The sequence below is a fragment of the Chiroxiphia lanceolata genome, chromosome 26 (genome assembly GCF_009829145.1).
Source record: "Chiroxiphia lanceolata isolate bChiLan1 chromosome 26, bChiLan1.pri, whole genome shotgun sequence".
NCBI lineage: Eukaryota > Metazoa > Chordata > Aves > Passeriformes > Pipridae > Chiroxiphia > Chiroxiphia lanceolata.
Window position 1 is genome coordinate 2,672,791 of NC_045662.1, and position 23,462 is coordinate 2,696,252.

Consider the following 23,462-nt stretch of genomic DNA (forward strand, 5'->3'; position numbering starts at 1 on the left):
TCTGTATAATATTATAACTGTATAATACCTGTAATAACTGTGTGTTATAATACAGTATAAAATTATAACTGTATAATAGCTGTATTGTAATTAATAACTGTATTGTATAATACTGTATAACATTATAACTGTATAATATCTATAATTAATAACTGTATGTTATAATACAGTATAATATTATAACTGTATAATATCTGTAATTAATAACTGTATTGTATAATACTGTATAACATTATAACTGTATTGTTATAGCTGTATTTACAAGAACTGTGTTGTAAATAATAACTAATCTAAGCAAGCAGGACTCTGCAAGTTTTGCGTGATTTGCAACCAGTGACTCGAAAAAGTTTTCCACATATTAAAACTTCCCAACAGTACTGGAAGCATTACAAAATTCCCATTTTAGGCAAAAAGACACCCAGGCACTGGTGTGTTTAGGAGAAGTTTATGTGTGTTGAGAAGGCCAAATTTCCACCTTCTGCTTTCCCCCAGTAATTCCAACTGTACAAACGAAGGCCACATCAATTCCCAAACAGCCTCTGAGCGCTGAGGAAGCTGTTGGACCTTCAGCTGGGCAGCAGAACCGAGCTCAGAAGGGGCTGTGCAGGTGCCTCAGAGAGCAGAACAGCAGGCTGGCAGTGCAGATAATTGGCAATCAAAATAATTATTCCGTGATCGTTCTCCACTTCCAAGCTTAAGAGAAAGCAAGGGCTTTTCATCTTGTTAACTCGGGTTAGATTTTTGCCTGTTGATGAAGGAAGGAATTCTGAACCACCCTTGGTTCTTCATTTACAGATCCTGACTCTGAGGGAAACAGTTAAAACTCTCATGACCTTGGAATTCCACCAGGAACCCTTTGTATCAAGTACCTTTTCCACTGTTTTTTTTATACTCCTACTTTTCTCCTACTCTAATTAAAGCCCAAACAAGTGTGTTTACATCACACAGTCCTTTTTGAAGTCCTGCTGTTGTCTTTAAAAGTCCAAACACTGGCAGCTAATTACTCTCAAAGACCACAGGTCAAGGTAACCGGTAGTGAAGCCAACTTGGCATTTCTATTGATTATGTCCCAAAAGAGCCTCACCTAATTGGAAACAGTCGGCCACTGAGTTGGGATTTTAACTGAACTCCTCTAACCCTGAAAATCACAAGCTGTGGAGATGCCTGTGGCCCCTTTACTGTGTGTTTGGAGTCACACAGAACACCGACATTCTTTGCTTCTGAGGTTTCTTCTGATTAGAGTTTTGTGCTTATAAAGTGACGTGATGCTGCCCACAGCTCCCAGCCAAGGGGGCCAGAGCACGCTTTTACTTCTGGGACTGAACATGTGTGACAACAACCCTCGGGTGTTTTGCCTCAGCTGGAGTGGGATGAACTTTCAGCAAAGTTCTTGTATTTGACATTCTCTAACAACTCACATGGCCTCAACAAAGAGGGGATTTTCCTTTGTTTCAGGAGGGAGAACGAAAGCAGAAGGAAAGCAGTTGCTCAGATCTTGAATGCTGACACACTGAGTTGAATCTGTGCAAAGCAACCAGAAAATACTGCTGTTGTTTGGAAGCAAAACTAGGAAAGAGCCTGAAGGCTTCACTGTACTGTACAGATATTTGTACCTCAGCAAAAAAACTGGATTGATGAGTACAAGTTTGCTGCAAAAATTCTTTTAAGCCAGGCTTCTTCTGAGCCTTCTGAATTCTTGTCTGATTACATTTCCTAACTTCTCGATTCCACATGAACCTGAAATATATTACTCAATACATTATAATTCTTTTTGCTATGTGTGATAATTTTGGGTATAATTTTGTAAATTTGTAAATTTTAAGGGACTTAATATCCCCTGTGCTGCTGGTTAACAGTGTGCTGGTTATTGTCTGTCACTGGAAACCTGATCCACGCTCGTGGCTGCACTCACTGGTCTCCACATTGGGCCTTAGAAACTTTGTATTGACTGCATGAAATAAGAGATTAAGCATGAACTCTACATGATAATTTGACCAATAACCATCCCAAGTGAGGAGCATCCAGTATATCTGAGATTATTCCCGAACAAAATTCCTCACTAAGCAGACACTGCACACGCAGAACGCCGCATTCCTCCTTTATCCAGCACAGATTAATAACTTCTGAGTCAGACTTAGGCCTGGCTTCTGGGAACGAGGAAACAAAGATCTTGTGGTGACTCGTTTTGCACAAACTGGTTGTTTGCAGAGTAGTGGTTTTTACCACGGGGTGAAATGAAAACAGCTGCCAAGTGCAATTTGCTTCAAAACCTCGGCCCCTGGTCACAGCCCGGGCACGTCCGAGGCTCTGCAGAGCCCTGATCTTTGCTGCCCCTGAGCTGTTCTTGTTCCTGAGCATTTAACACCGAATTCTCACCCTCACAAGGAGGCAAAGAGCAGCTCAGCCCAGCAGGCTCCTCACTCTCTACAGCTCGTAGACAAAGCAGCTGTGTGTCCTCAGCAGAGGATTCTGCACTGCCCGTGCCACGAGGCTCCCAGATATCCTGGAGTGCTTCCCACACTCTGGGGATACCAGGACTGTCTCAGTGCAGATGATGAGCAAGTCTTAAACAGCTTAGGTCTGGTTTTACCTACCAAAATGGAGGGAATCAGCCTCCGAGGGCAGGATTCTGCTCACCCGCCAGCAGGTGTGATGCGGACACTGCAGCTCCTTCAGCTGCCCCCGTCCTCTGGTTTTATTCAGGAGAACGGGGCACTTTAGGTCACTGTTCACCTGACCCAGTTTAGACCTGGCAGTGCCCGGAGAGTGCAGCAGAGCTGACACAATTGGAGCCTCAGGCTGTGCCAGCACTGAGTGACTCAGGTTTAGCAGATGAAGCCCACCCCGAGGTCTGGGTGTGGTGTGCTGCACTCATTCTACAAACCAAAATAAAAATAAAATAAATTTCTGAAAAAAAAATAAACTTCTGAAAATAAAGGGGCTGTTTCCCTTCCAAGCCCTCACACCAGCCTGTGATCCAGGGGCTGATGGGCAGCTCACCTGCCAGTGACTAATTTTAGAGTGTCCTCGTTGTCTTCCCTCTGTCTGATCCCTCAGTATTCTGTAGGGAAATTAAAGGGGATTAAAATAACGAGGCTATTTCATATCCTTCTCCAGATGAACCCAGCCCGAACCAGACCTCATGGAATTTTCTAGTAACTCCCTTAAAATGGGTGTGCTCAATTCAAGTTCAGAAGAGTAGATAAAAGGTGGAGACTCTTCATCTAAGTGAGAAAGGGCCTTTGGTTACTACAAGCTGTTGCTATTTGCCCGAGGGGCCGGATTTCTTTCAGATTAAAAAGTAAATAAATAAAGCACATTCTGAGCTTCACTGTCTCACACCAGCAGTGCAAGTTTCACTGGGGTTCCTTTGAAGAGAAACCACATACCTGAACTCAGGTCAGGTCACCCTGAGAGCGTTTAAGCTCCAGAAGGAGGATGACTCCAGTGTCCTCTCCCTGCTGCAGTGTGGGGTCACTGGTGTTATTTCCACTGCTGTTTGCAGCTAAATGGAGCAGCCCCCCCCCAGAGCTCCTCTCATCTCTCAGGGGAAAAACAAAAGAAGAGAAAAACCATGTTTCTTCAAAGCATCTTCTGCTCCAGGTGTGTCTGCCCTGTGCTCTTCACCCAACCAAAGGCAAAAATGAGCGGCCCCAGCAAACCCAAGAGAAACCTGGTTGAGGTTTAAAAGCTGTGTGGATGTGGCACTTGGGGACAGGGGTTAGTGGTGGGCTTGGCAGTGCTGGGGAAATGGCTGGACTCGAGGAGCTTGAAGGTCTTTTTCCAACCCAAATGATTCTGTGATTCCACAATTAACGAAATCTCATCTCTCCCAGGGGGATCTCAGTGTGGGTGAGCGTGGAGGGCACCGGCTCCGAGCCCAGGGAGGGGAGTGCTGGATGTGGGGAAGCCCCAAAGCAGAGAGAGGTGAGAGAACAGCACCCTGAGGGCCCGTGGTGTGAGCAGGGGAAGCCTGGAGTGCAGGAGTGGCAGTGCCCTGCTGGATGCCCTGTGCCCTGGGCCAGGAGGGTGCTGCAGCCTTGCTGCTCCAGGAGAGGTGCTCCGTGAGCTGTGGGATGGAACAGGCTCTGCTGGACTGCAGCCCCACCTCCCAGTCCTCAGTGAGAAGTTTCTTTAGGAAAAAATTGTTCTCTGTGAGGGTGGAGAGGACCTGGCAAAGGTTTCCCAGAGAAGCTGTGGCTGCCTCAGCCCTGCAAGTGTCCAAGGCCAGGCTGGACGGGGCTTGGAGCAACCTGGGCTAGTGGAAGGTGTCCCTGCCCATGGCAGGGGGTGGGACTGGATGAGCTTTAAGGTCCCTCTGAACCCAAACCATTCTAGGATTTTATCAAACAGAAACTCCAGTGCTTTCCCAAGGACCCTGCTCCACCTGACCCCTTCATTGAACTCAGGAGTCACGGATAAATAAATGTTGCCCATTCTCCTTCCCCTTGTCCCTCCAGCCAACTCTTCCAAACAACCAGCAGAGCAAAGCCATCATATCCAAAAACCACAAGGAACCAATACAACATCCCCCTTACCTGGGCAGCCTTGGAGTCTCCCCTGCTGGAGGAGTTAAGTGTCATTTCAGCTTTGTTTGCTACTTGTCAGGGACACAGGGAAAGACAACTTTTGTTTTTCCCAAATAAAAGGAAAAAAAAAAAGGTAGAAAATAAGTGGGGAAGGAAATTTTATTTCCAAGCTTCTAAAAGGATCTTACAAACCACAGAGAGTAAAAAAAAATGCAAAACTATATATATATATTATATATATATATAATTGACAGGGTCCTTTTAAGCAATTCTTCACATTATCTAATGGTGATAGGAGATACCACGTAACCATATATGTGTTTTCCTGTAATCCTGATCACTGCCAACAGCTGACAAAACTCTTCTCAGACAACATTTCCCCTAGACTGTACAGATTCCTTTTCTTGAAAGCAAAGGAGAAGAAGGAAAGAAAACAAATTAATCAAGGAGAAAAAAAAAAAAAAAGGAACTCTCTAAAGCGAGGTGTTCCACGTCGGGCTGTGGGAGAGCCAGGGGTGACACCTCCTGCATGGCTGTGGGACCTCCTTCCCAGCCCTGGCACTCCATGCCTCTCCAGGGCATGGATTTTCCTCTAGCATGGATAATTCCCCACCATCCCAGCCATACCTCCTGTGTTCCCACCCTGCCCAGGGTCTCATGACTTCTCCAAAGGAGCCCCAACACTGCCCAGCTGCACCCCCTGAGCTCAGCACCGCTCCTCGCTCTCTCCTGCCCACCAATCCTGACCTCAACCTTTATTCTTTAGGACTTCTTAGCGCCTCTGCCCATCCAGGAGGAGTCCACCCTGGACCTCCATCCCCAGCAACAGCACAGCTTCAAGCTCAGCAGCCCTCCTGCTATTCCAAGCATCCCAGCAGCAGGAATGCCGGCTACGCTGGGGATGAGGAGAGTTTCAAGCTCAGCTTTTCAGGATCTAGCACTCACATCAAGAAGCCACGGGCCTGTGGACAGAACCAACAGCTCCAAAACAGAGAGGACCTCAGGAAATAAATGCAAAGACAGCTGAGAGAGAAACAGAGCCGAGGCAGCTCCATGAGCTCCAGATTCTTCCTCACCCTGAAATGTCCTGGCAGCTTTTGGACATTGCCAAAAAGTAAACAAAACCCCAATGGTCCCTTGTTCCCCCATCCCACCCCCAACAGTTTCTTAAACACTTAATGTCCAGCTTAAGTGAAATCAACAGATTTTAAAATCCGCACAGGTGTCAAAAGAGAGAGTTACAAAAATTTGCTTGTTCCTGTTGCTGCAGCAAAACCAACCCCAACTCGAGCCTCGGAGGCAGAGGGCTAAAGGCAACATCTCCTGTAGGGCTGTGCCACCCCACTTCAGAGGTCCAAGGGGCTCTTTGGGTCCCATTCCCAGCAGGGAGCCCCCCTTGGGGCCCAAACAACTCTTGCTGTCTCCAGGCATCCTGTCCTGGGGATGCTGCTGCCGGCAGCTGATGGAGGAGGATGGCTCAGCCCAGGGCACTCCTGCTCCTTCCTGCACAAAAGCCAGGCAGGGGCTTAGCTACACACTGCCTTCCTCCTCCTCCTCCTCCTTCTCCTCTGCTACACCCTACATGGGAAACAGGCAACCACACACACCCCAGCCAGCTGTGTGAAAGAACGTATATATTCAGCACGCACTCAGTACAGTTTAGCAACAGAAGCTACCATCGTTCCCTTAAAAAACCAACAGACCACCGAGCTTCAAAACAGCCACCAAGGCTTCCAAATCCTCCCCACCCTACAGCCCTGACCCTCGGCCTTCTGGCCCCAGCAAGGCATCAGTGGCAGGTGATCCCAGCCCTGCACTGTCCCTGCCCGGCGAGGGACAGAGGGTGGCCCCGGCTCTCCGGCAGCGCCCTGTTCCACAGCACCCAGCTCCTCCCGCGGGGCCTGGGCTGCTGGGGATGCTGAGGCTGCTCCCGCTGGAGGGCCCTGGACAGCAGTTTGCTCCGGTGCTGCCCCCTGCACTTATTTGGGGAGAGAGGGAACACACCAAAGAAAACGGGACAAGCTCTGGCTGCCGGCCAGAGGAGGGGAGATCCCATCCCAGGGAGCAGAGGGGATCCCATCGCTGATCCCGGGGGGGTCCACGCTTGGATCTCTGCGGCGGCGCCTCCGCTGCTTTCTGCTGGAGGGGGGGGACGAGGCCGAGGAGGGGGAGAGGAGCGGCACAGTGGTGGGGACGGGGGTGGCAGGACCCTCGCTACTGCACGTGGAGGGGAGGTAGATCGGCTTCGGAGACCTCTTGCCAGGGAGGATGGATGTCTTCTGGGACACCAGCTCGGTTCCTGGGGGGGAGAGCCCTGAACACCTGCCCTTGCCTTATCCCAAGCGGAAAGTGTCTCAGAGCCCAGAAAGCTCTTGACCTTGGAGGGGGGCAACCTTCCTTGAAACCTTTTAGCCCTGAAAGTGCCTCCGCGGCAGCTGGGGACAAGCCCGGAGGTGACCTGCGGGGCAGGAGGGACCCCAGCTCCCTCCTCGTGCCCACCGACCCCGAGCCCGGCCCCTCTCCCTGCCCCGCCGCCCCTGCCCCGCGCCGGGGGGGCTGCGTGTGCCGGGCTCCCTGTCCTCCCCCCTCCCCAGGCCCCGTCCCCAGCGTCCCCCCTGCCGTTAGTCCTGCTGCTCGTTCATCTCCATGTCCGACACCAGGATGTTCTTCTCGGCGGCCTCGCCGGGGTTGGAGGTGGTGCGGCTGTAGCGGGCGCTCTCGAAGGCGCCGCGCTCGGCGCTGCGCCGGCGCCGGTACAGGAACACCACGACCCCCAGCACGGCACAGAGCGCCAGCGCCGACACCACCACCACCGCGATGGCTGTCGTGTTCTCCGGCAGGGCTGCGGGAGGAGAGGACGGTGAGAGGCAGCTGGGTGGCTCCCACAGCCTCAGGGAGAGGGGACGGGGCTGGTGGGGCTCCAGTCAGACCATAGTTTTGGGCAGGATCATTGAATTGTGGGATATCCTGAGCTGGAAGGGACCCACAAGGATCATCCAGTCCAGTTCCTGGCCCTGCACCACGTCCCTGTTGTCCAAACACTCCTTGAGCTCTGGAGCCTTGGGGCTGTGACCACTGCCCTGGGCAGCCTGTTCACTGCTGTTCCCCCAAGGATGGGTCAGCACAGGAACTGCTTTGCTGTTCTGGGGACATCCTGCCCCTGGTAGAGCTCCTGGGGCTGGACAGACACTCTGGGTCATATGCAGGAACATCTGGCAGCTGCTTGGGATGGAAGCTTGGGATCCCACCAGCAGATGTGGTGTCCATCCCCCATCTTGGCCAGGCACTGTGGGCAAGGGCAGGAGAGCCTGGCAAGGGGCTGGCCAGACACACACCTCCATGGAGGGATGGCTCCTGCCACTGGGGAGTCCTAGTGCAGGGCCAAAGCCACTTGGGAATGGGATTTCCCACCCACAAACCCCATTCTTTGGTTATTTGCACAATCCAGGCTGCAGCACAGGTCTCCAGCACTGGTTCCCAGTCCCAGGACTGTGCCCAAGCTGACAGTGCCACTCACCTGCCCTGGAAAAGCTGCTCTCCTCCACTGCAACAGCAACACAGACAGGTCAGTGCACGGCCACGCCACCCTCCCCTCTCTCCAGTGCCAGCACCACCAGCTCCACTCCCTCCACTGCTCCCAGCACCACACCACGGACACTGGGTGCTGCACAGCTGGGGGGGTCCTCTGCTCTGCTCCACCAACACCCCACCAACCTCATCCTGCCCCAAGAGGCCAGCCCAGCTACTGAGACATGCACAGCTCACCACCGAGCCCAGCAGGGACTTAAAACCCTGCACTGGAATTACCCAGAACACATGGCTGGTGCTGCCAGCAGGACAGAGCTCTGGCCCCAGCACTCTGCTCAGACCCTCAGCTCACCCCACCATGGGCAGCAGAGGGGTCCTACCTCGGGGGATCTTGCAGATGACCCCCATGGTGACGTTGGTGCAGGAGCCCAGGCGCCACACGCCGTTGCTGCTCTGGATCCAGTAGCAGCTGTTCTGGCTGAGCATGCTGGGCCCCGTGTCGTGCTGGCCCCAGTTGGAGTAGTTCACGGCAGTGTTGTCATGCCAGACCAAGGTGCCACCTGGGAAATGGGACAATTAGGCCTGGGGAGGCTGAAGGGGACACCCCATCTTTGTCCCACTTCAGGAAGCACAGGCAGGTGTGATGGGGCAATGGGATTTGGAGCAACCTGGGCTAGTGGAAGGTGTTTCTGCCCATGGCAGGGGGTTGGAACTGGATGATGTTTAAGGTCCCTTCCAACCCAAACCATCCTGTGATTGTGGGATTCTGTGATGGGGAGGTGTGATGGGGTGACAGGGAGGACCAGGGGCCACAGGGCTCATTCCTGCATCTGCAGGCTCCAGTGTCTTGCAGAAGGCTCTGGGTTTCCCATCCCACCAAGCCAGAGGAGGACATACATGGCATGTCCAGCATGGCCTGAAGAACTGGTGCTCCTGTCACACCATGGCATGAGCTCCCCTCACTGGTGCCACCAGCAAGGGCTTCCTCTGCTCACTGCAGACCCAGTGGGAATTCATGGGGATGCCTGGGGGAATATCTCAAACCTCACTCCTTCCTTTGTACCTTTGGGGTTGAAGGTCATGCCCAGCCAGGCCCCCTTGGAAGGGCCCTCGTACGACTGGAGATGCTCCCACACAAAGACATTCTCCATCTCATCCTGGATGGACAACACCGTGCCACCGACTGTGGAGGGAACAGCAACATGGAAGAGCCCAGAACTCAAAGGATGGAGCTGGGGAGCAGCAGTGCTCAGGAGCACAAAGCTGAGGAACCACCCATGAACCACCTGATGGTTGGGCAACCCTCACATGGAATAGCAAGGAGATGATGATTGACCAAAGCCAGGCATAGGCACAGGGACAGGGGAGCTCTGCTGCACCCACAGACATCCTGGGCATCTCACCCTCTACCACCTCAGCCCCCTCATACCTTTCTGGCACCTCCTCATGGCATCCTTCTGTCCCAGGGTGATCTCCATGTGGAAGGTGTAGCAGTGGTCCCGGAAGGGGATCCAGGATGAGTCCTCCAGCGATTTGGGACAGCTGCCACTGTAGCTCCACTTGTGCGTGCGGGGGGCACCTGGGGAGCACATGGCACACTGAGGGGGGGAGGGGGCACAGGGCGCCGAGGTCCCACAGCACGTCGGGGCACTCAGACCCACAAGGACATGCAGAGAGCCCTATCCAGGTGGGATGCCATCTCCAACCATTGGTGGCACCCCACCTGACCACCCTGTGCCCCCCTTGGCCAGCACCTGCTCGGAGCTGGCAGATGCCCCCCTGGAGCTTGGTGTCACAGCCGGCCGTGCGCCAGCTCCCGTCCGCATCCATGTAGGAGCAGCCCGTGATCTGCTGAGGCTCCCCGTCCTGCCAGTTGGTGTACACCACGTTCTCCTCCGTCAGCCACGAGTAGCTCCGGCCTCCCTGGGGGAGAACCAAGGGGAGGAGACGCTGAGGGGGCTGCCATGACCCCCTTAGGGTCACCCTGCCCCAGGCGCCTGCCCCCTTCCCTCACCTCATCGGCCAAGCCGATCCAGAGCGGGGCCCGCAGGCTGCTGACGGCCTGGGTGAGGAAGGCCTGGCTGTAGGGGTCAGAGATGGTGGCCAGGGTGGCATTGAGGGTCTCACAGAGCAGCAGGGCCTCGTGCCACCTGAGGGGTTTCTGCAGGATGCGGTAAGTGCTGTTGTGGTAAAAGAGGGCGCCGGTGGGCGAGGGCGGGTACGGCGTCCGCGCGGGGCTCAGGGCCGGGTCTGGGGGAGCAAAGAGACACGGTCAGAGGGCACGGAGGGCACTCCTGCATCCCAGGAGGGGTCACCCCCTTGTCCGTCCCTACCCAGGCCTGGCTGTCCCTGTAGGTGCTGCACTGGTGCAACCAGGGAGGGCAGAGGGACGTCCCCAGGGACAATGAGCAGTGACACCCCGGCACCATCCCCACCTTGGAGCCTGTCCACTAGGATTCACATCCCTATGGAACATGCTAAGCCAGGCTGGCATGTACAGGTTTGGGGCTGTCCCACAGATGGCTGTGATGGGGGACCACCCTCCAAGTCAAGCCTGTCTCCCTGAGCTCCTCCAGCACCAGGAGCTCCTCCCAAGCTGAGTTCATGGCTCTGAGCTCCCCGGCCCCACCACTCATGGGGCACCAGGGTGGCAGTGGCAGGTCCCCAGCCAGCAGAGCTGGGGCTGTCCCCTCATGTCCCCCCTACCTATGCTCCGCTGGCAGATGTAGCCATGCTTCTCCTCCAGGCAGCTCCTGTCGTCCCAGCGTCCCGTGAAGAGAGGGGGTGAGCCGTGCCACACCACCACGCAGTTGGTCTGCAGAGCCAAGCCACGGGGTCAGCACTGCCCTTAGCACCGTCATCCCACCCTGTGGGCACCCCCACACCAGGAGTGTCCCCTGGTGGGCAGGTCCCCACCCTGCAGGGCCGGATCCTGCTGTGCCCTTGGAGAGCCACCCCTGCTAAAACCTTCCCTTCCCACGGTGGCACAGGGGACTGAGACCTTCCCAGGGGCTGAGGGTGCTGTGGGGGTCTCTCTCACCGGCTTGTCGCGGGGGCTGGAGGTGCTGCAGCCCGAGGGCTCCCCGGGTGCCCAGCTCACGTGCCGCAGGGGCTCCCCCTCCACCCACTGGAACTCCCTCTGCGCGTCGTGGAGGCCGATCCAGAGGTCGAAGGAGATGTTGGGCAGCATGGACGTGATGAAGGCTGCAAGGGACAGGGGAAGGGCTGAGAATCAGCCCTGGCAGGTCCCCAGCCAGCAGGGCTGGTGGGGTTGGTGGGGGCAGCGGGGACCTACCCTGCTCCAGGGGGCTGGAGATGGTGGCCAGGACGGCGCCCTGGCTCTCGCACGCCTGCTTCGCCTCCGGCCACTTCACTATCTCGCCTTTGTTGTGGCCATTGAAGCTGAAACACTGCACAGGCAGCAGCACAGGATGGTCCACGGGGGTCAGCTGCCCCCCACCCTGAGCTCTGCACCCTCCCCATTCAACCATCTTCTGCAGCCTCATTCTGCCCCGGTGGCCCTTCTCCCCTTTGCACCCTCGCATCTACCAGCCCCCAGCCACTCCCGCACTCCCACCTCTCTCCTGGCATCCCTGTGCACGCACCTCACCACCCCCTCCTGCACCCCCACCCCACAGCACACCTCTCCCAGCATCCCTGTTAATGCACCCCCAGCATTCCCTAAAAAAACATGTGCAGGAATCCCTCTTCATCCTGCCATTCCACAGCCACCCACTCTGCTTCCACAGGGCTGGTGGAAGACCAGGAGGTGACCATCGCCTCTCCTTCCTGCCATCCCCTCCCCATCCTGCTGACTCCTGTCCTTCCTGCCATCCTCTCTCCCTCCAGTTCTTCATCCTGCCATCCCCTCTCCATCCTGCTGTCCCCTCTCCATCTGACCATTCCCTCTCCCATCCTGCCATCCCTTCCTTTCAGCCCTCCCCTCTTTCTCCTGCCAAACCCTTCTTCACCCTGCCGTCCCCTCTCCCTCCTGTCCTCCCCTCTCCATCCTTCCATCCCCTCTCCCTCTGGCCGTACCTTGCTGAGGAATTGCACCCATCCTCGGGGACAGCCCCCGGCCGTGGGAGCGGGTGCCGGAGGGAGCGAGGGCCTCACGGCCGTGGCGTTGCTCCGCTTGCAGATGTAGGGCAGAGCCGTCATGCACTTCTGGTCCCCCCAGTCCTCTGTGGGGAGGGACAGGCCGGGCATGACCCCAATGCTCACCGAGCCCCTCATGGCCCTGCCCTCACCTGGGCCGGCCCTGCCCTCACCTCTGCTGGCCGTCATGTACACACACTTCCTGTCCTTGCCGATGGGCCGGGGCTTGCCCGGTGCCCAGGAGATGAAGTTGAGGAGGGACCCGTCAGACCACCTGGAAAAGCACCGGTGGGAGCACAGAAAAAAGAGCTGAGTGGTGACTTGGCAAATGGGACCGGTTGCATGCCCTAACTGGGAGCGTGTCCCACCACTGCCCTCCTGGGTGAGGATCTCCATCCCAGCACCCTGGGATGGCAAGTGCTGAGCCACAGTGCTCACAGCTGGGGATGGTGGTGTGGGGACGAGCAGGGACACGGTGGTGTGGGAATGTGCTGGGGATGGTGGTGTGGGGACATGCAGGGACACGGAGGTGTGGGAATGTGCTGGGGATGGTGGTCTGGGGACGAGCAGGGACACGGTGGCTCTGTCTGTGGCTTACTTGAACCTCCCGTCATTCTCGTAGGTGTTCAGCCCAATCCACCAGTGCTGCTCCTGGCCCCTGGAGAACTGCACACCCAAAGAGGACATGTCAGTGCCCTGCAGGGACTGGGCATATTTTGGACAACTGAGGCTGTCACAGGGATCAGCCCCCCCCTCCCCACCCTCAGCTTGCACCAGGACACAAAACATCACCTCACTGAGCCCCAAAGCCACTCACAGGCACTGCACAAGCCCACTGTGACCCCAGCAGAGCCCAGTGCCCCCAGTGCCCAGTGCCAATATCCCTCCAGCAAAGGGTGAAAGAAGACAGGGAAGAGCAGCCTGGGGGGTCCCCATTCCCCTGGTACCTTCTTCAGGTTCTGGCCCAGGAAGCGCAGCTCGGCCTCGCTGTGCACCGACGCCAGCTCGGCCTGGAACCAGCTGCAGATGCGCTGGGCCTGCAGCCACGTCGAGTGGTGCTCGAAGAACTTGTACTCGGCCTCCTGGTACTTCACCCACTCTTTGCTGCCTGCAGGCAGGGACCGGGGTCACGCTGAGGCTGTGACACCCCCTGCCACGGCCACCTTGTCCCTTGGTCCCCACGTGTTTTGAGCCTCTCCTGCAGTGGGCAGGACTGATTCTGCCCAGTTCCTGCCACAGTCCCTACAGCCACGCGGTACAGCAGGGGGGATGCCTGGGCTCCCCACCCTCCCACTGCCCTGCCCAGGATCCATCCCTCTCTGGATAACACTGCCTGGATGCTCTGTAAGGATGGTGCTTGTGATGGGGCAGCAGAGGCCCAGGGAGGACAGTATATGCCCAATGGACACACGCCCATGGTCAACACACCTTGGGTTGTAATCTCTGGCTCCTTCACATCAGCACCTGGAGAAAGGGCAAGGACAGGCTGTCAGCGGGATGCAGGGCTGGGATGCTCCCACTGATGCTTCCCTGCAAACCGCCTGTGGGCTCCAAGGTTGGGATGCCCTCCCGAATCCCCCCATGAGGAACAGCACCTCTCTCTGACCGGGAACTGGGAGTCATCCTCCCACCTCCCGAGGATTCCCCTGCACCTGCTCCGCGGCCCCACAGCCCATCCTCCTCCAGGTTAGTCACAGCTTGGGGGCCCCTTTGCTGGTACCTTTGGGCAGTTTGCAGATCCAGTCCAGCTGGGCTTCGCACTGCATCGGCATCCACTGCAGGGAGGCCAGGTCCAGCACCGCGCACGGCCGGATGTCGTCGTCGTCGTAGTTGCTGCGGTCAAAGTTGTGGTAGAAGAACTGGGGGTCGAGAGAGATGGGCGGTGTTGGGCATTTCCACCAGCACCGGATTTGCCCCCCCCACACACCCCAAATGCCCCAAGACTCACCCCCAGCCCATCACTCCACCTCCAGCTCCGGTCCCCCGCAGGGTCCCGCCGGTTCAGGCCGATCCAGAACCAGTGCTGCTCGTGGAGCTCCGGCTCCGACTCCCTGGGGGAAGCCAGGGGGATGGGTGAGAACACAACCCTCCTCCAAACCAGAGGGGTTTACATTTATACACAAATATCTATTATTAAATTACACATATATATATATAATTGTATATTTATACACAAATATATAGTATACAGTTGTTATTTTATATATTTGTTTATACACAATTATATATTATTTATATACACACAAATATGTATTACATTTATACACAAATATATATTAATAATCTGGCCTTTTTCTGTTTGCTTTCAAAGCCTGCCATCCCCACACACTGGAGGGCAGGAGTTGGGATAACAGGCTCAAGGCTGGAGGCGTTTGAAACCCAAGCTCCATCCTCTAATTACACTGAACTTCCTGCACTTCTCCCACACCTCCTCTTTCCTGCACATTTCCCACATCAGCCACAACGACTGATGCACCTTCTGCACACCAGTATGTGCTCAGAGAGCCCCATTCATGCCTCAACCCCCCACCCATGTGTGCCAGAGCACTGGGAGGGCTGCAGGCTCGTGCCAAGCACCCTCTGGCAGCGGGACACGTGCTGGTGCCACCAGCCTCTCACCCAAAAATCTTGTTGAGGGTGTTGGCGACAAAGTGCTCCTCCTCGTAGCTGCCCAGGCTGAGCAGCTGGGCCCCCAGCTCCCGGCAGAACTCCTGCGCCGCGATCCACGTCTTCTTCTCGTGCAGCTTTTCGAAGGTGAACACCTGGGGGAGGAGGAACCCGCAGAGTGGGGGGCTCAGAAGCAGGAGAGGAGCAGAGCATCATCCCCACTCCCTGGGGCACGCTGCCATCACCCAGCCCCAGCCAGGCTGGTGTGCTCTGGGCTGCCTCTTGCACCAGAACATGCTCCTTCACGCCCTGCACCACGGGAGGCACAGGCACCCCCCAAACAGCCACGGGAACGCCCCTCACCTTGTAGCAGTGCCGGAGTTTGGGGTCGGAGCTCCAGCCCGGGGGGCAGGTGGCGGTGAGGCTGGGCGTGGGGTAGGGCCCGGGCAGCTCGGGGTTCACCGGGGTGCCCAGGTTCTGCCGGCAGATGTACTTGGCCTTGAAGGTGCTGCAGTTCTTCACCTCCCACAGCCCCATGGAGCTGCCGGTGGCCAGGGCCACACAGCCGCCCTTGTTGTAACCTGGAGCGCTCACGGGAGCGGGGGGGACACAGCCTTAGGGTCGGGCCGTGCTGGGGGGCAGAGCCAGCACCTGCCCCGTTGGAGGGGGTGTCCCCGGGCCACCCCTGCCCCCCTTACCGGGCTGGTCGCGGTTCCAGTGCGTGTACATCACCTCGTCCCCGCTCAGCCAGCGGAACGCGCCCGTCTCGTTGATGTCCTGCAGGGCTGTCCAGAAATACTCCCCGTCCCAGCCGTAGATGAGGCTGCTCACATAGGCCTGCTCGAACCTGGGGGGTGGCCAGAGGGGGTGATGCTACAAGCTGACCCGGCCTGTGATGCCCCAGCCCTTGTGGGGTCACTCCCCACCTCAGGGGGCTCAAACCCGGCACTGGTGTGGCACTGACCTGTTGGTGATGGCACTGACCTGTTGGTGATGGTGACCAGCGTGGAGCCGTAGTCAGAGCACATCTTGCGGGCATCGCTGTAGGGGACACGGTCCTCACCCAGCCAGAAGCAGGAGGGGCTGTGCCACTTCCAGCCCTGGGGATGGGTGACAGGGGATGTCCAGCACCGCTCAAACAGACCTCCCCAAAGGATGGGAGCAATCCCAGGGCACGGGAGCAACGTCCCACGTCCCCTGCCACCACCTCTGCCTTCTCCCAGGAGGTCTCCTGCCCCCGGCCGCCCCAGCTTGACCCCGCTCAGCTTTGAGTTCCAACGAGCCCCTGGCCCCAGGGGACGGGGCTGCAGGGAAAACAAACACCCAGGCAGCTTCAAAGCCGAGGAAAAGGCTCTCCCTGCCAGGGTCCAGCCCGGCCGGGGCGCGGGGAGGGGAACACAATCCTCCTCTTCACGCCGCGGGGCCGAGTCCAGAGCGAGTCCCACCACAGCCGGCTTTAATCCCCTGCCTTGTTGATGTTGGAGCCTCTCCGGGGCTGGAGACACAATAGTGCCTGTTTTCTGCCAGAGCAGGGAGCGGGGCGGCCCCGGGGCTGGCAGTGGCCCCTCGGCAAAGCGGGGAGGGATACGGGGGCTCATCCATGACAGGGAACACGCCCCCTTCCCAAGGGTGGAGCAGCTGGGGCAGCAAGTGGCCTCAGGCTCAGGGACACCCTGGAAGGGGAAGTATCACTGGGATTCTACTCCTGGGTCCCCTGGGCACTGGAAGGACAGTGGGGGACACGTGCCATACGTAGTGTCATCAGCATGGCGAGGAGGGAAGCAGGAGTAGCTTCAGGACATGAAAACAACCCCAAATCCCATTTTTGCCCCACAAGTTCCTGCTCCTACAGTCTTTCCCCAAAGTTGGCAAAGCCAGGTACAGACCCACCGGCTGGGTCCCTCTGGAACAACATGGATGCCCCTGAGCAGCCAAGAAAGGGCCCATCCTGGGACAGTGCAGGTTCCTGATGCCCCCAGAAGGATCTGGATGTCCCCAGAGGGGTCCCTAACCAGCCTCGTGCCTCAGCACCCCAAAAACCCCATGGATGCTCTCCCACACACTGGTCACCACAGGAAATCCCTGTGATCCAAAAGAGGGCCAGGATGGGATCCTCAACCCCAACTGCTGCCTCCAGCTCCTAGTGCCAGTGTGTCCCCATATCCCTCTCCAGCTCTGCCATTCCCACTGCCCAGACCTCCAGCCCTCACTGCTGCCTTTAAGGCTGTTCCAAAATTAAAGGAGGTTTGGAGAAGGGGGAAAAAAAGCAGCAAAGCCATCATGAAAAACCAGCATGGTGGCTGGAGAGGACTGGGGCCAAATCCCCTGAGCAGGATGATGATCTGGGTGGCAAAAGGCGTCACTGAGGATGAGGAAGGGGAAGAAGGATGGGAAAAGGTCTTTCTTTCCCTGGTTGATTTACCACTCCCAGTTTGTTTCTCAGTGGGTGCATCTCTGCTGGGCACCCGGGGCCAGGGTAAAACTGTGGCTGGGGAGGCAGGAGGAATTAAATCTCCATGGGGACATCTTACGTGTCAGGACATCCTATGGGCTCAGGACTGTTCTGGGGACATGCAAATGGGTGGTGATGGAATTTTGCCCACCAAGTGCCTCATCCCCAGCACCTGCTGACACTGGGGCTCCTCTGGCTACAGCTGGCAGCCCCCATATCTGGCCTGGTGTGGCAGCTTGCTGTGCTGCCCTGAGCTCTGGCAGAGCCAAGCGGCTGCTGGGGTTTGGCAACGGGATGAGGACCCAGGAGGAGCCCAGCAGCACCTCTGGGAGCTGGCCCAGCGTGGCTGCTTGGTAGTCTGAGTGTGAGGGCCTGCTCTGAAACATTGGGAGAGGTTCAAGAGTGGCAGCACTGCCAGGCTCAGCAACTGGAGACTTCTCAGAGCCACAAAAGCCACTTCCCAGCAAAGCGTGGGAACAGCGCGGCCTCAGCCCCCCGTGGCAGCTGGGGAAACTGAGGCAGAGCATGGGCTGGGTGAGAATCTGCCAGTTTGGTGTCCCCAGAAGGCCTGTGCCCCGCCCAGGGAGGGCAGCCTGCCAGCAGGCCCAGGCACGGGGCCGGCAGCCGCCTCTGTCCCGCCAGGCTCCCACGTGCGGCAGCTTTGCTGCCGTGTTTTGGCAGGGAGAGAGGCAAAGGGAAAAAAATGAACATCCCTGCTGGCAGCCAAGGCAGCCCGAGGAGGAGGCTCTTGGATGATGTTCACAGACACATGTGCGTCGTGTCCCAGTTTCTTCCCGTGACCTCCCGGAGCCACGGAGGCAGCGAAGGGCTCGGCAGCCCCGGGGTCTCTGCTGCACCAGCAGCTCCCGGGCACAGACCCCACAGCTCCAGGTGCTGCCCATCAGGGTTCCCCAGAATGGTTTCAGGGAGAGCCCTGGAGAGATGCAGCCACCTCCAGCCCCAGAGGCCCCTCACCTTTCGGCACCCATGGTCATCCTCCTCCTTCTCCTGGCTCACCCGACCCGGCTTTTTGCAGATGGACGGCAGGGTCTGGTTGCAGGGGCTGTCATTCCACCTCCCTTCCTGCACGGTGGGAGAGGAGCAGGAATCAGCCTATCCCGACAGCCTGGGGAATTCCCCAGCCCACCCGCCCCCACCTCAGGTCCACGGACTTTCCCTCCCTACACCAAATCCCTAAGGATGATGTGCTGGATCCCTCCCATCCCAACAGCTGGGATGAGCCAGGTTCAACCCAGCTGGAGGTGCTCCCTGAGGAATGCCTTCCTCAGGCATGAGGATAGTGCAGTGCTCCCTTTCCCCCTCGGGACCCTCCTATTTCCCCTCTGGGACCCCAAAACCCCCCTGAATTCCCTTGAATCCCCCCTATTACGCCCCCTGGGACCCCCCTGCCCCCCCAGGCTCTCACTGGTCCCCAGATGGTGACACAGTCCTCCAGGCTGTCACGGAAGTTGTTGGGCTCGAAGGGGTGCCAGTACGTGAACCTCACGGGCGTCCCGTCCGACCACTCAAAGTTCATCTGCAGCTTGAGGTCATTTAGGCCAATCCAGAGCTCCTCCACATCTGCCAGGACAGGAGGGCAGGGGGTGAAAGTCCCTCCTCCTGGCTGACATCGTGCAGAACCCACCAGTGGCACGAGCCCTGCAGGGCTCAGCTCTGACCCCGGGCAGGAAAGGGCACAGCAGGGCAGCTCCTGCCTGCAAGGGTGGACCCTCAGAGTGGGAAACACAAAGACACTGACCCCCAGAGTGAGAAGCACAAGGACATGGACCCCGAGAGTGGGAAGTACGGGGACATTTGCCAGCAGCTTTCAGAGAGCAGCTGGCAGCAGCAGAATGTAAAAGTCCAGACCTGCAGGCTCAGCTCCAGTGAGCTACTGGTTTTCAACCATTCCCTTCCATCCCGTCCCAATCTGCTCCCAGCTTGGAGGCTCCAGCATTTCCCCTCCTTGCTCCACCCTCCTACGGCTCGTTGCTGGTCTCCTCCAGCAAGTCCAGCAGGACTTTGTTTCCCCATCTTTTCCTACACTAACCAGCTGGGACCAGCACCATTCCCAGCTGCAGCTGTGGAGTTTTTCCTCAGCACTGCAGGCTCCTGGGAACAGCTTTCACATTTGCTGGACGGGGGATGCACCCGGATTATGGGCTCCTCCAAGGAATACATCACCTCCCAGCCTGGGGCCTCCACTCCCTGCACAGCCACAAAGTCAACTCTGCAGCCTCCAGCACACCCAGGGACGTTCCCATGGACCCCACAAACGGATGGGAAGGGGGCTGCTGGCACAGCGGGCTCCTCCTCACCTTGCTTGATCTGCTTGGTGACAAATTCCAGCTCAGAGAGGGTGTGGATGCTGACCAGGTCCCCCCCACTCCGCAGGCAGGTCTTCTTTGCCTCCTGCCAGCTCTTCTTCTCTCCCACCAGCCGGTAGCAGTTGGACTGGAAGGGCTGCCAGCTGGGCTCACAGTCCACCTTCACCTCCGACCACGAGTCTGGCAGGACACAAGGCAGCCTGAGGGCTCCTGCCAACCCTCCAGCCCTCTCCTTGGCAGGGAAGGGGCCGCAGTCCCACGGGGTGCTCAGCACAAGCCAAAGCCGCGGTGGGAAAGCCACGGCCAAAATGTAACAGGCAGTGGCAAGGTGAGGGAACAGCGGCTTCAGAGCTCCAGGGACAAACCAAATCCCTCCTGTCTGCAGAGGAGCGAGGGCAGAGCAGAGCACAGAGCACCCCCTCCCCTGGGGACCCGCTGCTCTCTGTCCCTCCCTCACCACCCAACCCAGAATGGCACCGAGCGCTTCTTGGAGATGACTTTCCCCAAACCTTGGGAACCCTGAGGAGCAAAACCCCTGCTCTGCACACCCGGGGCACCAGCAGGCTGGGGACACCACGGGCACCTCCGTGGGCAGCATCCCCTGGCCATGGTGGGGTGGGAGCACTCCCGGTGTGCCCGTTCCCGGTGCTGCTCCTGCCCCTGCTCACCCGTCAGGAAGGGGTCGGCCGTGGCGTTGGGCTTCTTCTTGCACACGTAGGGGAGGGCGATGCCACAGTCACGGTTCTGCCACCCCCCCGAGGACTCGGTGCGGATCACCCCGCAGTTCTCCTCGCTGGGGTTGTCAGGCTGGTCTGGAGAGCAGGGTGAGGGGGGACAGGCTGCTGAGGAGCCACCAACGCAGCTCTCCCCGCTCCAGCAGCAGTAAAACCCATTTATTTAGTTATGTTCTATGATAAATGTGACCCCACGTGCCCAAGTGGCAGTTGGGGGTCACGATACCAGACCTGAACTGCCTGTCCCCAAACCTCCTGCGAGGGCATCACTGCCCCCAAGGGTGTTTCTGGGTCCTTCTGCTCCCTGAGCACCTCAGGGTTAGGGAGGGGTGTCTGCAGCTGGGAACCCCCCTCAGCCACACTCCAGCACTAAGCAGGGATGCAACCCTCCAAACAAGGAATGTCAACCCAGGTTATCCACGGGACCACCAAGGGTTTGCACATGGCCAGTTCCCCCTCAGCACCCTGTGTCACCCCTCCAGCTCCACAGATGTCCCAGCTTGCTCCAATGCCCCCTGGAGCTCTCTGTCCTCAGGCAGTGAGGGGACACCCTGCAGCAGCCCAGGCCACCTCCCCCGCCATGTGGCCATCTCTGGTGGTCACAGGTTGTTCCCCAGCCCCCCGTCACCACCACGACCCCCCATCTCACCACTCTCCCAGTTGAGGTACTTGAGGGGCGAGTTGTCTGACCACTGCCAGCCTCCATTGATGTCCAGGTCATTGAGCCCAATCCAGAGTGTGGAGCTGTACCCAGTCAGGAGCCCTGAGCCAACACAGCCAGAGAGGGGCAGGATCAGCCCCCCCAACCCCAGTTCAGTCCCCAGCCTGTCACCCCCCCAAAACCAACCACCCGGGGCAGGCAGAGCAACCTGGCAGTGGCAATGCCCACGGTGCCACCAGCTCTGCCCAGGCAAGGAGGGCACAGCCAGGCTGCCACAACCTCACCATTGATGTAGGTCTGCTCATGGATCTCAGTGATGCTCAGCAGGTTGGCCCCTTGCTGCTCACAGCTATTCCAGGCCTCCCGCCACGACAGCGTCGACTGGAAGTTGAACTGGTAGCAGCTGTTGGTGAGATGGTCCTTGTCCCAAAAGGTCTCGCAGTCGTTGCCTGCAGGGACGAGCAGGGTGAGCACCCAACACCCCCAAAATACCCCAATAACCCCGTGAACCCCACAACCTGCTGCTCCAGCACTGCAGGCTGCTGGCAGGAGGAGGGACGAGGCAGGACGTAAAGAGAGAGGAAGAAAAACCCCCAGGAGGGATGGGCACGGTGCAGCTTTTCCCCATGGAATGTCTCCCCCCTACTCACTCTTTATGGGGCAGAAGCCCCAGCGCTCGTCCTTGCCGTAGTCCTGGGTGGTGGCACACCAGAGGTGCCCATCCTCCCTCCCCGTGCTGGTGCACTCATGGAACCACTGGTTGTCGTACTTGAAGGGGATGGTGCAGGGCTTCCCGTGGGAGTTGCCCTGGATGGTGTAAATCTCTGGGGGAGAAGAGGAGCCCTTGCTTGAGGCTGTGTCTACAGGGCTGGAGGGAGGTTTGGGGTGAGGGGTGGTGTGGGGGGCATGGGGTGCCTGGAGGCTGCCCTGCTCCCACCAGCACAACCCTGCCTGGTTCTGCAGCCCCAGCAAGGTGGCACAGAGCTGGACCCGCCCGCCGCAGCACCGCGGCCTCCGCTCGCATTCGGGGTTGGGTTACGGCACAACACAGCACCCAAGGGGGCATTACCAGAGTAGGGCACGGAGCACAGGTCCTCCTCAGTGCCATACGTCCTCCACTGCGAGCCACGTGCCTGGTCCCCCCTGTCCAGGGAGGCGTTGGCGGGGCGGGCGCCGAGGTGCTGCGAGAGCTGCTCGCCGAGCCCGCGGCAGCTCCAGCGCATGTTCACCGACTCGCGGTCGCACTCGTAGGTGGCCAAGGGGTGCAGCCCCGCCGTGCTGTTCCCCCCGTGCCACGACACCCCCAGGCACTGCATGGCCCCCACGTTGAAGAGGCGGTTTCGGGAGACCCATTTCCACTGCTGGGCCGGGGCGCTGCCGTTGCAGCCCTTGGCCAGTCGCACCAGCGAGTCCTTGGTCTCCAGGCAGCCCTGGGAGCCCGTGTTGTAGATGAGGAAGACCTTGGAGTCTGGGGAAGAAACAAATGGGAAGGGATGAAGCATCGCTGGGGACTCAGCACGTGCCACGCATCACCTCCAGCCCCGACAGGACATCCTGGCTCCACGCACAGCAAGGTTTGGGGGCGTCCCTGGGACCTGCTTCCTGCAGCACTGACACAGAGTTTGCCCCGACGCCTGTCCCTGGGTGAGGGACTCCAAGCAGGGTGACACGGGTGGGTGTCTGCACCCAGGGTGGCATCACCAGGTGTGGCTTTTGGGCCTCGGAGCCGGAGCAGAGAACTCACCCGCGCTCACCACGTCATGGGAGTGGTTCAAAACTGAGCTGCCATGGGCAGCACTTGGCCACAGCATTCCCAGGCATTGCAACGAGCCTGTGCCAGTGCTGGAGGAGCCAAGGCTTCAGCACCAGCCATCTGCTCCAGGCTGAGGAAAACAGAGCAGGGACACGGGGAGTGCATCCCTCAGTGCCGGGGGTGTCTGGGGACCTGCTGAAAGCTGCAGAGCAGACAGCAATGCTGGGAGAAGGTCTCCCTTCCTGTGATGGAAAATGCCTGTACAGCCCCAGCCCATACAGAACATGGCATCAGGACCCTCTGGAATCCCAGCCCAGGCGTTGGGAGGCGGGAGCTGAGCGAGGGGAATCACTGCCAGCAGATAAAACGCAGCCACGGAGGGGAGACAGGCTGAGCTCAACCCCAGCTCCACACACATCCCACGGCCCTGCCACGGGCCAACCCTGCATCCCCAGGGCAATTCCCTGATCCCAGCATCACCTTGGTCCCACCCCACCACGTGGCCCCATCCCCAAACCTGTATAAACCAGTAAATCCCGGACATCACACTGGGACTCGCTACTCCAGCTGACTTGCTGTTTTTAAGGGACACTTTATTTCTTCCAGTGAATGTTTCTAAGCTGAAAAGCTGCCCCAGGGCTCCTCACCACCTCGACCTCCCCCAGTGCCCCAGCAAGAAGCTGCCCAAAGCACCACATCAACACCACCACTTCTGTTGTTCTTTTTTTTTATTTTAAAACGACCCATTTTTTTCCACCCCAAGCATTCACCAG

At 58.1% G+C, this 23,462-nt stretch overlaps 1 protein-coding gene across 1 annotated transcript; it reads right to left on the minus strand.

Moving 5' to 3' along the window:
- Positions 1 to 7,057: 7,057 nt before the first annotated feature.
- On the minus strand, positions 7,058 to 22,274 carry MRC2 (mannose receptor C type 2). Its single transcript, XM_032711452.1, has 29 exons — positions 22,006 to 22,274; positions 21,587 to 21,760; positions 21,221 to 21,385; positions 20,925 to 21,038; positions 20,210 to 20,353; positions 19,533 to 19,721; positions 18,641 to 18,795; positions 18,190 to 18,297; positions 15,747 to 15,862; positions 15,461 to 15,609; positions 15,126 to 15,343; positions 14,775 to 14,917; positions 14,104 to 14,206; positions 13,876 to 14,014; positions 13,584 to 13,619; positions 13,103 to 13,263; positions 12,754 to 12,821; positions 12,329 to 12,429; positions 12,096 to 12,241; positions 11,353 to 11,467; positions 11,098 to 11,261; positions 10,764 to 10,872; positions 10,072 to 10,307; positions 9,812 to 9,980; positions 9,487 to 9,636; positions 9,121 to 9,240; positions 8,438 to 8,617; positions 8,047 to 8,073; positions 7,058 to 7,371 (listed from the first exon to the last, which is right to left on the minus strand). Exons 1-29 carry the CDS (start codon positions 22,250 to 22,252, stop codon positions 7,151 to 7,153), a joined length of 4,167 nt encoding a protein of 1,388 aa, XP_032567343.1. The 5' UTR covers positions 22,253 to 22,274; the 3' UTR covers positions 7,058 to 7,150.
- Between the last annotated feature and the right edge of the window lie 1,188 nt (positions 22,275 to 23,462).